The sequence below is a fragment of the Thalassophryne amazonica genome, chromosome 12, assembly GCF_902500255.1.
Source record: "Thalassophryne amazonica chromosome 12, fThaAma1.1, whole genome shotgun sequence".
Lineage (NCBI taxonomy): Eukaryota > Metazoa > Chordata > Actinopteri > Batrachoidiformes > Batrachoididae > Thalassophryne > Thalassophryne amazonica.
Genome location: NC_047114.1, coordinates 27,010,787 through 27,025,588, shown reverse-complemented (window position 1 = coordinate 27,025,588; position 14,802 = coordinate 27,010,787). Strand labels below are relative to the sequence as shown.

General features: G+C 48.5%; 1 protein-coding gene across 2 annotated transcripts in view; it reads right to left on the bottom strand.

Moving 5' to 3' along the window:
• Positions 1-14,802, bottom strand: part of zgc:154006 (uncharacterized protein LOC563016 homolog) — a 65,464-nt gene that overhangs the window by 713 nt on the left and 49,949 nt on the right. For both annotated transcript variants that reach the window (XM_034182447.1, XM_034182449.1), the window contains exons 6-7: positions 3,077-3,322; positions 398-569 (exon numbers count right to left, since the gene is read on the bottom strand). In XM_034182447.1, the coding sequence (XP_034038338.1) occupies positions 398-569; positions 3,077-3,322 (418 nt within the window). The remainder of the gene's footprint in view (positions 1-397; positions 570-3,076; positions 3,323-14,802) is intronic.

Sequence of the window (14,802 nt, the reverse complement as noted above, 5' to 3'; positions counted from 1 at the left end):
ATAAACTTCAGCATAATCAGCTCTGAAATTTAGAGTTCCAATAGATATAGGTGACCAGTGAACCTCTTGTCGTGGGGCATGTTGGCATCTTTTCACATGCAAAATAACCATGACATTATAAACACTGATCTATCAAGTAGCTTATGAAGTATTGTTGCTTAATTGCAGGGTCTTGGTGAGCCACTGGAGGCCACCATTGCTTGAAGGATTAAAAATGACTAAAGTTTCCTTTTACCACATCAACCCCAAAAGTAAATGATGCAGGCAGGATCTTTTTTTTTTCTTCTTTTTTTTTTGTCAATTTTGTCTTCAGTTACATTTTGCAATTAGATTTTGTTGGTGATCTGCATGTGGATATGCATTGTCAAGGTTTAACACTGCCTTTTTTATTTTTTACCTGGTACTTCTTGGAACCCTCCTCCAGGGTGTCCAGTTCCCGGCTCAGCTTGTGGATCTGGTCACTGATGTGGTCCAGCTCGGCACACAGGCTCCTGTAGTGGACCAGATCAGAGACAAACTCCCTCTTGTACTGCCGGCGCTGCAGGTCTGAAGTTATCTCTGGGTACAGCCTGCAGCCAGAGAGATTAAAACGGGGACATGAAGTGGTTATTAAATTAAATCTCCCACTGAGGCAAATGTGGGAATGAATGAGGGTTTTATCAGGATTTCTTCTTCTTCTTTGTCTTTCGGCTGTTCCCGTTAGGGATCGCCACAGCAGATCAATCGTTTCCATCTCACCCTGTCCTCTGTATCTTCCTCTGTCACACCAACCACCTGCATGTCTTCTCTCAGCACATACATGAACCTCCTCTTTGGTCTCCCTCTTCTCCTCCTGCCTGGTGGCTCCATCCTCAGCATCCTTCTCCCTATATACCCTGGGTCCCTCCTCTGCACATGTCCAAACCATCTCAATCTCACCTCTTTGACTTTGTCTCCAAACTGTCCCACCTGAGCTGTCCCTCTGATATGTTCATTCCTAATCTTGTCTTGTCACTCCCAAAGAGAATCTCAACATCTTCAGCTCTGCCACCTCCAGCTCTGCCTCCTGTCTTTTTGTTAGTGCCACCGTCTCTAAACCATACAACATAGCTGGTCTCACTACTGTGAGAATTCCTCCGCACGTCTGTCTCAATGTGCCGAAAAAGTGCTGATGTCCACGTCTTTTCACAATTCCTATGCTAGTCAGACGACGTCCCGGATAAAACACAGCGTCCAGTTTGGAAATTAACGGCACATTCCACTGTTACAGGAGTTTTTGTCATGGAAAGAGGAACAGAGGCTTCGCACGTCGCGGTGGTGCCGCATGGTGCACAGCAACGCCGTGATGAAGCCTCACGGGACATGTTCTGGCATGTCCAGGCACAGCCACAATTTCTCGGATAATCACTCGAATGAAAAAACCACCAACAGCTGTCTGAACGCCATCTCAAAGCCGTCCTGTGAGACCAAAACGGAGGTGGTTTTTTCTCACTACAGTAGCGAATCCATCGTGACGCGCGAAGCCTCCGCTCGGCTTTCCATGACAAAATCTCTTGTTAAAAGTGAAATCTGCCGGCAAATGGTTGATGTCCAGCTCTTGTGATATCCAAAGAAATGGCACACGATGGTCACGGATGCAGACAGCCATCCGTTTAGAAATGAAATGGTTGTTCAGCCTGTCGATGGCGGCTTCGGAGCACAGCGCGCCCCACAGCCGCTGGGGGCCGTCCTTAAAGCGACAGTAACACCCCTTATTCTCTACCAAGCCCGTAACATTTTCACCGATAGCCAGATAAATTTTTCTAATGGTTCCAGCTGCCAGTCTGTAACAGTTTCTGAAAAAATTCTGATGGAAAAAAAGCCCAAATCATTCTGCCATTTCCTGACAATGAAAATCCGCCGAGGGGGCTGGACCACTCCTCACTCAAAGCCTGCTCACAGGCGAATGACGCAACCGACAGGCATGGAAAAACTCACGCATGCGCACGAGGGTTCAAGCTTGTCTGACGCAATCACACGTGATTCAAATCCATATGGTTTTTGAAAAAAATAATAAGGTCGGATACTTTTCTAACAGACCTCGTATATATATATATATATATATATATATATATATATATATATATATATATATATATATATATATATATATATATATATATATAGGCCATTGAAACATGTCAGTGAAGGACATGACAACAGTAAGTATAAACATTGCACTTGGTAGGTTCTTCTCTGGATTTGGAACCTGGAACCAGTTTATGGAGGATTGGCTTATACACCTTGACAATTATCTGAATGTGGAAAACCACCTTTATTCTTAGGCCCGTGTCCATATTGTTTTGTTTAGTTTTTTTTCCTGGTGGGAAAACGCTGAAAGAACATCCACAAATTCTTCAGTGGAGAAAATAAAAAGCCTGTGCCTAGGATTTGTTTATATGACAACAATAAACAGCCAAGGACTATTTTATAATGTAATTAAAAAGTACTCAACCTCATAAAGAACTTAGCGTCTGTCCAATCTGCTATCATCAGGGGTGGGATGAAGTCACCTTCAAGTCATTCTCAAGTCATGAATCAGCAAGTCCCAAGTCAAGTCTCAAGTCAGCTTGCAAACAATTGGTGGGAATTATGACTTGAAACCTGACTTGGGACTTGCTGATTGATGACTTGAAAATGACTTGAAGGTGACTTCGTCCCACCTCTGGCTATCACAGGTAAAAGCAGTGACGTCCCAGCCTCTAACTGAAAAGTTCAGGGATTCTCAACAGAACGCTTGGAGCAGGTGTAAAAAAGAAAAAAAAAAAGCAATCCATTGTGAAAAGAAGACACTGGGTGTGGCTGCGTATGCTCTGTTTTCATTTAGAGCAATTGAAAAAAGTCACTGGTGTCCAGAAATGAAATACCATATGGTCACGGAGCCTGAGGAAACCCTATGAAAGGCTGATGCATGTGACAAAACAGCTGTCACCTTCACAGTGACACACAAACCCTCACACCACAAACGGATTAGACTGAAAGCTTACTTCTGAATAAGGCAAGATGGTTAACACAACAGATTAGTGATGTTAGCAAGGATCACAGTATGTTGACCCACCTGTGGAGATAATCTGTGTAGTCCTGGTTCAGCTCATTGCCAGTGTCTCCACCAGGGGTGTAACCAGTTTCACACTGAGACGCTATCATCTCTTGACTAGGGGGTCTGGGCCCTCGGTGTTTCGTCTGTTCCCTGTCTGTATGGCAAGGAGGCGCTTCGGATGAGGAGCTGCTGGAGTAAACTGTGACCCTGCTGTTCTGGTACAGAGGCTCTGTACCTTGTTGATGAATGTTGCTAGCAGACAAGCTGTGGGGAGATGGGGGAGGGTCCAAAATCATTCCATCAGTACATAGGATCCTCTAAAGAGACCTAGTTCCAAAGACATCTAGTCGTTGTCAAAGGGTGCTGTTTAGTGACCAAGTCTTACAAACATACAGTAATTTAAATTTCTTTTCATTTATATAGCGCCAAATCACAACAAAGTTGCATCAAGGCGGTTCACACAAGTAAGGTCTAACCTTACCAACCCCAAGAGCAAGCACACAGGCAACAGTGGTAAGGAAAAACTCCCTCTGATGATTTGAGGAAGAAACCTCATGCAGACCAGACTCAAAGGGGCGACCCTCTGCTTGGGCCATGCTACAGGCAATTTACAAAACAAATATACAGAAAGTTTTGCCAGTGCACAGGGCAGGAGGGTTGCAGAAATAGACTCCACACCCATCTGGATGGAGTCACACCTCAAACAGAGAGAGAAGAAAAAACAATTAGGCATCAGAAAGACAACAAATACAGTATAATTTGTCAGCATTAAGCAACAAGAAAAACAGAAGAAATATTACGATGATCGACGGCCACTAGCCCTAAGCTTCACAAAAAACCCAGAATTTAGATAAAGTTGAGGCCTTGGCCCACTCCGTTTCCTAATAAAATGAATTTAAAAGGGTAAAAAGCATAGTAACAGACTATGCCAGTATGCTAGCATACAAAAGGGAAAATAAGTGCGTCTTAAGTCTGGACTTGAAAGTCTCTACAGAATCTGACTGTTTTATTGATGCAGGAAGATCATTCCACAGAACAGGGGCATGATAAGAGAAAACTCTGTGACCTGCAAACTTTTTATTCACCCTACGGACACAAAGTGACAAACGCATGAATCAGGGTCTCAGCATCAGCCATAGACAGGATGGGACAAATCTTCGCTATATTTTGCAGGGGAAGAAAGCAGTTCGCGTAATCTTATCTTGGACTTTAATCTTTATCTTGAACTCAAAGTTCAAGGATCCAAAGATATGAAGGTCACAGCTGAGATGAGTTAATCTGCCCATACATACATTCAACACTTGGTCCCAGGGACCAAGCAGTGCCCAATCAAGTGTTGAATGTAACCAGTCAGTGCCCATGTTCAGGAGGTCCTTCAATTTTGGTTAAAAAGTGATGCAAATTATTCTATGGACTAATAGGATTAATATATGAAATAGATTTGACTGTGTTGAATGCTTGGTCTCCAAAGTAAAAGGTCAAACAAGGTCCACGTCCATTGGATTCTATGACGTGACATATGTTAACCCGTAACATGATAACTCAGCATGATACATGGTCCAAACTATTCCCTTTTAAAACCCTGTTAACTAAAAATTTGTATAATTTTTTACCAGAATTGAAGCAACTTTAACTTTTGACCACTGTACAAATTAAAACTGACCTTTATCACCATTTTTGCTGTTTTTACCACATTCAGTCATAGATTGTCCAAGCTATACCTTTTTGGAATCACTATGATGACACAAATAATGGCGTGTAGTTTTCAATTTGATTGGACCATTTTTAATTTTGGCCCCTGTGTAATTCTTCAATTGAGCCCTATCTGGCTGCCTATTGAAAATTCAAGTGGCTCGTCATTTTTTTCAAAAGAGTAATGTCTAACGAGTATTTGTGCCGAATTTGATGCTTGTATCACCATTTGCAAGATTTTGCTCTACATATTATCTTAGCTGCTGCACTAGGCAAGAAAGTTTGATTTTGGTTTCTCTCCACTGGGTTCCTGTCCGTGTAAAGTCAGATTTTAAATGATCTAATTAAACCTTATATTCTGGCCCACGCTGTGTGTTCTCAAGATGCAGGATTACTGTGTTCCAATGGTTAAAAAGAAGTCAGCAGGCCACAGAGCTTTTTCATATTGTGCACCTGTTCTGTGGAACAATTTACTTGCTGAGGTCAAGATCCATCTGTTCTCTCTTCTGTATGGCTAATATATTAGTGTTGTACTGAAATACTTTTTCCTCCATCTGAAATGATGCTGCTAATGTAGCAGGACTCTGTTATGATCAGGATTTGGAATGAGAGGATTTTAGAACCATGAAAGGCAAGGCAGACTCCAGCAGTTAGTGACAAAACCCAGGTGATTTATTTACAGCCAAAATAACAAACCAAAGCGTAAAGGTGGATGGGAGAAAACAGTGAGGGACTCAGGATTAAAAAAAAAAAGGAACAAAAATACAATTCTTCTCAAAGGGAAACAAACAGAACACAGTACTTATTACCCAAAGGAAAAAAACAAAGCTATTTGACCATCCACAGAAAGACAATGGACCCCCAAACTCAAGACAAACAGGGCGTGGTTTTAATAAGATGGCAAATGACACAGGTGTAAGTAATAACTAAAAAACCCAGCAAAGTGAAGGACTGAAAATAACCACACAAGGGCACCAAAACCAAGGCATTCCCAAGACAAAGCTATCTGAAATATCACAATATCTAACATACGTCTAAGAAATAAAATGCAAACCCGAAGAGCAAAATAGAAACACGAAACCTGGGAAACCTGAAAATAACCTACGGCCACAATGAGAACAAAAATACAACATGGCACAAATAAAGGAACAAAGACAGTGTAGAACATAAAAAATACCCATAACTTGGGTAATCAGAAGTAGAAAGACAGACCACGGAAGGAAAACGTGATAACCTTGAGACCTATAACCAGAACTGATGAGCACAGAAAATACAAACAGAGTGGACACAAGAGACTGGGTGGAGAGGACAGAAACAAGATGAAATGGTGACAAGTGCATAGGTTAGGACACACACACACACACACACACACACACACACACACACACACACACACACACACACACAAAGACAGACGAACATGTGTATAGCATTTCACACACACACAAAGATAAACAGGAGAGCAGGTGCACAGTGCAACAGGAATACAAAACCAGACAGAACAGTGAGGACTCAGAGATGGACAAACCTAATCAAAAACACACAAGACAGATGACAAGAATGACCTATAGGGTGAATTTAAACATGCAGGAGACAAAAAATAAATAAATAAATGAAACAACAGAGACCAAAGCAACCCCAGTCAGACTGGCTGCTGGACGGAACCACTACACTCTGTCTCATCGTATCTAAAATCTGGGGCTATTAGTGAAGCAAAGGTCAAGCTGGCAGCGATCACATTATCATCCTGTCTGTCACTTTGCTGCTGAGAATGTCTCTGTTCATGCTGAGTGATTTTTGCTGTCTCTCTTTTCTGATTTGCTGTTGATCTTCAACGACAGCTGGACTACCTGGTGGTCGCCTGCTTAACCACATGATGTTTGAAGCATATGGACACAATAATTTGGAGATTTGGAGATGTCATGGGACTGGGTAACGCTCCAAGCTGGACTCCTTCTGGGGGACTTAAAAAAAAACAACTTATATTTTTGTTTGTATGTTGGACAATTCTTTGTTGTACTTTGTTCACCTGATCCTTGTTTTTTTTTTTAGTATGGCCTAAGCAGTTGGTCAGCTCTCTGAGTCTGGAAAGAGGGGCATTTTTGAGGAAGAGACCTCAAAAATGACCGGGGGGGGGGGGGGGGGGCTGTTGGTAAGGTTTGACCATATGCTTAAGTGTCTTGGGATGACTTACACTCACCTGCCATAGTAGAGAAGCTTGAATCTTCAACTGGACTGGGTTGCTTGACGTGAGGACGTTTCGCTTCAAATCACAGAAGCTTCCTCAGCTAAAATTCTTGCTCAGGTAGTCTGACTTCTGTCTTGACTCTTGAAGAGAAGAATAAACCAGAAGCCAACAAAAGCTGGAGTTTTTAACCTAACCAGACCCCTCCTACCGAGAGGCCGACTGCTATAGGCTAGTGACTAAACAATAGCTCTAATTAGCACCTGTTGTGCTCTAGTTAGCACTCTCCTAATGATGGGATGGAAGCCTCCCCTGATGGCTCCCTTGACGACTCTCCTGATGACGTGAATGACTCATTACCATGAACAAAGGACTGAAACTGCTTTGACCTGAGTATCCCATTGTAAACAGAGGACAAAGCGTGTCTGAGACCCGCCCCCCGGTTAAGGCTTGGTTTCAACTGTTTTACAAAGAATGCTTCCTTGACACCTCTCTCAAACCATTTCTTCTCTCTGGCTAAGATTTTAACTTCCTTGTCCTCAAACGTGTGGTTAGTGTCTTTCAGGTGGAGATGAACTGCAGACTGAGGTCCACTGGTGACCTCTCTGTGGTGCTGGTATAGCCTCTTGCACCCTAACTGGGGGGCGGGTCTCAGACACGCTTTGTCCCCTGTTTACAATGGGGTACTCAGGTCAAAGCAGTTTCAGTCCTTTGTTCATGGTAATGAGTCATTCACGTCATCAGGAGAGTCATCAAGGGAGCCATCAGGGGAGGCTTCCATCCCATCATTAGGAGAGTGCTAACTAGAGCACAATAGGTGCTAATTAGAGCTATTGTTTAGTCACTAGCCTATAACAGTCGGCCTCTCGGTAGGAGGGGTCTGGTTAGGTTAAAAACTCCAGCTTTTGTTGGTTTCTGGTTTATTCTTCTCTACAAGAGTCAAGACAGAAGTCAGACTACCTGAGCAAGAATTTTAGCTGAGGAAGCTTCTGTGATTTGAAGCGAAACATCCTCACGTCAAGCAACCCAGTCCAGTCGAAGATTCAAGCTTCTCTACTATGGAAACCACCTGGACAACTGAGAGCCTACACAGAAACTCACCTGCCACTTTATTAGGTACACCTGTTCAATTGTTTGTTAACACAAATAGCTAATCAGCCAATCACATGGCATCAACTCAGTACATTTCGGCATCTAGACGTCATGAAGACAACTTGCTGAAGTTCAAACTGAGCATCAGAATGGGGAAGAAAGGAGATTTAATGTTATGTGGGCCGCTGAAGAGGAGGTACTGCTGGCCCACCACCACCAGAGGGCGCCCTGCTTGGAGTGCGGGCTCCAAGCACGAGAGGGCGCCAGACCCAGAGGAAGTGACAGCTGTCACTCATCCTCAGCACCAGCTGTCATTCATTCATCATCATCACCACCACCATAAAGGCCGGACTGCAACTCCACCTCCCCGCCGAGAAATTAACTACCGAAGAGGTAACTTTCTCTGCTGACTCAAATCGTTGAGTGATAATCTGACCTTCTTTTGCAGCCGTTATCCTGTTGTGTCTGCCTTATCGGTGGGATTGGCGTTTGGTGTGATCAGCGACGGCTTCGCCTCACACCCCAAACCAGATAAGTGGTTAAGCAGGAGCTGCACGAGTGTGTGATTGGAGGTGGAGGTGCTTCCTCCTAACTGAGTGCAGACTGTGGATTACTGAGTGTGCGAATTCACACTCATCCTGTCTTTGTTTTCTGCCAGCAGTACCAGGGTCGACAGCCGAAGACAGAGGCCACCTGGGGACTCGGGACTTGGCGGCTCCGGTGTTCTTCAGACCGTTGGTGGTGGAAGCCGTGTGGGATGCGGCTCATCTCTCGTCGGGGGTCTTCTATCTTCGAGCCTGCCCACATGTCACCTGGTGTTAATTGACTTTACAGATTTTGTGTGTTTAGTTGTGTGTTTTCACAACATTAAATTGTTACTATTTGGCTTATTCATTGTCCGTTCCTTTGCACCCCCTGTTGTGGGTCCGTGCTGCGACACCTTCCCAACATTTAAGTGACTTTGAATGTGGTCTAGTTGTTGGTGACAGACTGCCTCATCTGTTTCAGGAACTGTTGATCTGCTGGGATTTTCATGCACAACCATCTCTAGGCTTTACAGAGAATGGTCCAAAAAAGAGAAGATATATAATGAATGGCAGTTGTACAGACGAAATGCGAGGTCAGAGGAGAATCGGCGGATTGGTTGATTAGGCGACTGTGTGATGCACTCAAAATGTTGTGATGGTGTAGTGACACGGACCCACAACAGGGGGCGTTAATGAACAGACAATGGATACGCCAAAAAGTAACAATTTAATGTTGTGAATTGCACAACAGAATACAGACAATAACAATAGAGGAGTACAGTCAATCATACACAAGGTGATGTGTGGGCAGGCTCGAGGATAGAAGACGTCTGTCCAGAGAAGAGCCAGATCCCACACGGCTTCCACCGCCAGCGGATCTGAAGAACACCGGAGCCGCCAAGTCCCGAGTCCCAGGTGACCACCGTCTCCAGCTGTCAGACCTGGTACTGCTGGCAGAAACAGAAACAGTTAATGGTGGGTGTGTGAAGACACACCCAGTAATCTTTCCTTGATCAGTTCCTCCGGGAGGGAGAACCTCCACCTCCAGAAACAGAGTCACCCGTGCAGCTCCTGTCAGTCACTTCCCTGGAAGGAGTGAGAGGCGAAGACGTCGCGCTCACACTTTTCGCCAATCCAGCTTCTGACTGTAGCCACAGGAAAACGGCTGCACACAGAACAACGTTTAGACACAGAAAATTACCGTAGAGAAGGTTACCTTGAGTGGTAGCTGATTTCTCGGCGGGGAGGTGGAGTTGCAATCCGGCTTTTATGGTGATGTTAGAATGAGTGACAGCTGGTGCTGTTGACGAGTGACAGCTGTCACTCTCTGTTGCTCCGACGCCCTCTCGTGCTTGAAGCCCGCACTTCAAGCAGGGCGCCCTCTGGTGGTGGTGGGCCAGCAGTACCTCCTCTTCAGCAGCCCACATAACAGGACCCCCCCCCCTCAACGGGCGCCTCCTGGCGCCCGACCAGGCTTGTCAGGATGTCGGGTGTAGAAATCGGCCAGGAGGGCCGGGTCCAGGATGAAGCTCCTCTTCACCCAGGAGCGTTCCTCAGGTCCGTACCCCTCCCAGTCCACCAGGTACTGGAACCCCCGGCCCTTCCGACGGACGTCCAGGAGCCGACGCACGGTCCATGCCGGCTCCCCATCGATGATCCGGGCAGGAGGAGGCGCAGGTCCGGGGGTGCAGAGTGGTGAAGTGTGGTAGGGCTTGAGGCATGACACATGGAAAACAGGATGAATCCGCAGTGAAGCTGACAGCGGCCGGACTGAGGACTTTCAGGATAGGAAATGGTCCAATAAACCTGTCCTTGAGTTTTTGGGACTCAACCTGAAGAGGGATGTCCTTGGTTGACAGCCAAACCTCCTGCCCGGGCTGGTATGCAGGGGCCGGGGAACGCCGGCGGTCTGCATGGGCCTTGGCCCTCGTCCGGGCTTTGAGCAGGGCAGAACGGGCGGTACGCCACACCCGACGGCACCTTCTGAGGTGGGCCTGGACCGAGGGCACCCCGACCTCTCCCTCCATGAGCGGGAACAATGGGGGCTGGTACCCCAAACATACCTCAAATGGGGAGAGGCCGGTGGCAGACGAGACTTGGCTATTGTGGACGTACTTGATCCAGGCCAGATGGTGGCTCCAGGCAGTCGGGTGCGCGGAGGTCACGCAGCGGAGGGCCTGCTCCAAGTCCTGGTTCGCCCGCTCTGCCTGTCCGTTCATCTGAGGATGGTACCCGGACGAGAGACTCACGGTGGCCCCCGGTTCCCTGCAGAAACTCCTCCAGACTTGAGAGGAGAACTGAGGACCACGATCAGAGACGATGTCGTTAGGGATCCCATGCAGACGCACGACTTGGTGGACCTGGGATGGCGGGAGGCCCGTGATGAAGTCCAGGCCGATGTGGGACCAGGGGCAATGAGGCACTGGTAAAGGCTGGAGGAGACCTTGGGTCCTATGATGGTCGCCTTGCCCCTGGCACAGGTGGTACAGGCCTGGACGTAGTCCCGGATGTCAGCTTCCATAGACGACCACCAGAAGCGCTGCCGGACCACTGCCACAGTTCTTCGCACCCCCGGGAGGCAGGAGAGTTTGGAACCGTGACAGAAGTCCAACACCACAGCTCTGGCCTCTGGTGGGACATACAATCTGTCCTTCGGGCCGGTCCCCGGGTCCGTGTTCCGTGCCAGGGCCTCCCGGACGGTCTTCTCCACATCCCAGGTGAGGGTGGCCACGACAGTGGACTCGGGGATGATGGTTTCCGTTGGGTCTGACAACTCGGCCTTGGCTTCCTCTTCGTGCACCCGGGACAGGGCGTCAGATCGTTGATTCTTAGTCCCGGGGCGGTATGTGATCTGGAAGTCAAAACACCCGAAGAACAGTGACCAGCGGGCTTGCCTGGGGTTCAGACGCTTGGCGGTCCGGATGTACTCCAGGTTCCGATGGTCTGTGAAAACCGTGAATGGTACCGTTGCTCCCTCCAACAGGTGTCTCCACTCCTCCAGAGCCTCTTTCACCGCAAGAAGTTCCCGATTGCCGACGTCATAGTTCCTTTCAGCCGGGGTCAACCTGCGGGAAAAGTAGGCACAAGGATGGAGAACCTTATTGGACTCCCTGCTCTGGGACAGCACGGCTCCTATCCCTGAGTCAGAGGCATCCACTTCAACTATGAACTGGCAATTTGGATCAGGCTGCACCAGGACTGGTGCAGTCGAGAACCGGCGTTTCAACTCCCTAAACGCGGCTTTGCACCGATCCGACCAGGTGAAGGGAACTTTAGTGGCGGTCAGGGCTGTCAGGGGGCTAACTACCTGACTGTAGCCCTTAATGAACCTCCTGTAGAAATTTGCAAAGCCGAGGAACTGTTGCAGTTTCCTACGGCTTGTTGGTTGGGGCCAATCTCTTACCGCCGCAACCTTGGCCGGATCAGGGGCGACGGAGTTGGAGGAGATTATGAACCCCAGGAAGGACAAAGAAGAGCAGTGGAACTCGCACTTCTCCCCCTTCACGAACAGCCGGTTCTCCAACAACCGCTGCAGGACCTGACGTACATGGTTGACATGGGTCTCAGGATCCGGAGAAAAGATGAGTATATCGTCTAGATATACGAAGACAAACCGATGCAGGAAGTCCCGCAAGACGTCATTAACCAAAGCTTGGAACGTTGCGCGCACATTGGTGAGGCCGAACGGCATGACCAGGTACTCAAAGTGACCTAACGGGGTGTTAAATGCCGTCTTCCACTCGTCTCCCTCCCGGATCCGAACCAGGTGATAAGCATTCCTAAGATCCAGTTTAGTGAAAATTTGGGCTCCATGCAAGGGCGTGAACACTGAATCCAACAGAGGTAACGGGTATCGGTTGCGAACCGTGATCTTGTTCCGCCCTCTGTAGTCAATGCATGGACGGAGTCCACCGTCTTTTTTGCCCACAAAAAAAGAAACCAGCACCCATCGCGGAGGTGGAGTTCCGGATCAACCCGGCAGCTAACGAGTCCCGGATGTATGTCTCCATTGATTCGCGTTCCAGACGTGAGAGGTTGTACAGCCTGCTGGACGGGTACTCAGCGCCCAGTATCAAATCAATGGCACAATCGTACGGATGGTGCGGGGGCAGCGTGAGTGCCAGATCTTTGCTGAAGACGTCAGCAAGGTCATGGTACTCGGCTGGCACCGCCGCCAGATTGGGGGGGACTAAAACCTCCTCCTTAGCTGTCACACCGGGTGGAACCGAGGATCCTAAACACTCCCGGTGGCAGGTTTCGCTCCACTGCGTCACAACCCCAGACGGCCAATCAATCCGGGGATTGTGTTTTAACACCCATGGAAAACCCAAAATCACTCGGTAGGTAGAAGGTGTTACATAAAACACAATCTCCTCCATGTGATTTCCAGACACAACCATTGTCACTGGCTGTGTCTGATGTGTGATTAGTGGAAGAAGGGTGCCATCTAGTGCCCGTACCGACAATGGTGACGGTAAGGCCACTAGAGGGAGCCCAACCTCCTTTGCCCATCTGCTATCCAGCAGATTCCCCTCTGACCCCGTGTCCACCAGTGTTGGGGCGTGAAGGGTTAGATCCCCACTCACGATCGTAACTGGGATGTGTGCAGATCGTCAGGGTTTCGCCGCGTGAGTGTTATGACCCACCCTTAGCCCAGTCTCTAAGGATGAGTGCTGCTGTTTTGACCGTTTGGGGCAGTTTTTCTGCGTGTGCTCGGTTGAGCTGCAGAGAAAACACTCCTCACGGACCAGCCTCCTTTGTCTCTGATCTGATCTCATTTTGGTCCTGCTCGTTTCCCTAACAACGGCAGCAGGGGGAGCTGTCATCACGTGGAGTACCCTGGCTGTGGAGTGTGGGGAAGACGGCTCCCTTTTGGACCCGGGAGGAAGTGGGACGGCTTGTGCCTGACCACGCCCTTCGTCTCGCTCCCGTCGGTGTTCTGTTAATCAGTTGTCTAACCGTATTACCAGGTCGATAAGCCCGTCTAAATCCCGCGGCTCGTCCTTCGCCACCAGGTGCTCCTTAAGGACCAGAGACAGTCCGTTTACGAAGGCGGCGCGGAGCGCAACAGCATTCCAGCTGGCTCGCGCTGCCGCGATGCGGAAGTCGTCTGTATACTTAGCTGCGCTCCGGCACCCCTGTGTTATCGACAGCAGCATGCTTGAAGCGGTCTCGCCTCTATGAGGGTGGTCGAACAGCTGTCTGAACTCCCTCACAAACCCAGTATATGTCGTTAGGAGCCGTGAATTCTGCTCCCAGAGCGCCGTAGCCCAGGCGCGTGCCTCTCCTCGAAGCAGATTTATAACGTAAGCCACCCGGCTAGCGTCTGATGCGTACATGATGGGACGCTGTGAAAAGACGAGTGAACACTGCATTAAGAAGTCTGCGCACGTCTTGACACAACCTCCGTACGGCTCCGGAGGGCTTATGTATGCTTCAGGAGAAGGAGGGGGGGTTCATTGAATGACCACTGGAATGTCTGTTTCAGGCCTCCGGTCAGCAGGAGGAGGTGCTGCAGCAGCGCCCTGAGCATGCGCTTCCACCTGGGCGGTGAGAGCCTCCATCCTCCGATTGAGAATAACATTCTGCTCGGTGACTAAGTCCAACCGAGCAGTGAAAGCGGTTAAGATTTGCTGCAGCTCACCTAACACGCCTCCTGCTGACGCCTGTTCACCCCGCTCTTCCATTGGCTGTTCAAGCGATGGTTGGCGCCCCTCGGGACCCATGACGCTGGCCGAGAAATCCTGTTGTGATGGTGTAGTGACACGGACCCACAACAGGGGGCGATAATGAACAGACAATGGATAAGCCAAAAAGTAACAATTTAATGTTGTGAATTGCACAATGGAATACAGACAATAACAATAGAGGAGTACAGTCAATCATACACAAGGTGACGTGTGGGCAGGCTCGAGGATAGAAGACGTCTGTCCAGAGAAGAGCCGGATCCCACACGGCTTCCACCGCCAGCGGATCTGAAGAACACCGGAGCCGCCAAGTCCCGAGTCCCAGGTGGCCACCGTCTCCAGCTGTCAGACCTGGTACTGCTGGCAGAAACAGAAACAGTTAATGGTGGGTGTGTGAAGACACACCCAGTAATCTTTCCTTGATCAGTTCCTCCGGGAGGGAGAACCTCCACCTCCAGAAACAGAGTCACCCGTGCAGCTCCTGTCAGTCACTTCCCTGGAAGGAGTGAGAGGCGAAGACGTCGCGCTCACACTTTCAGCCAATCCAGCTTCTGACTGTAT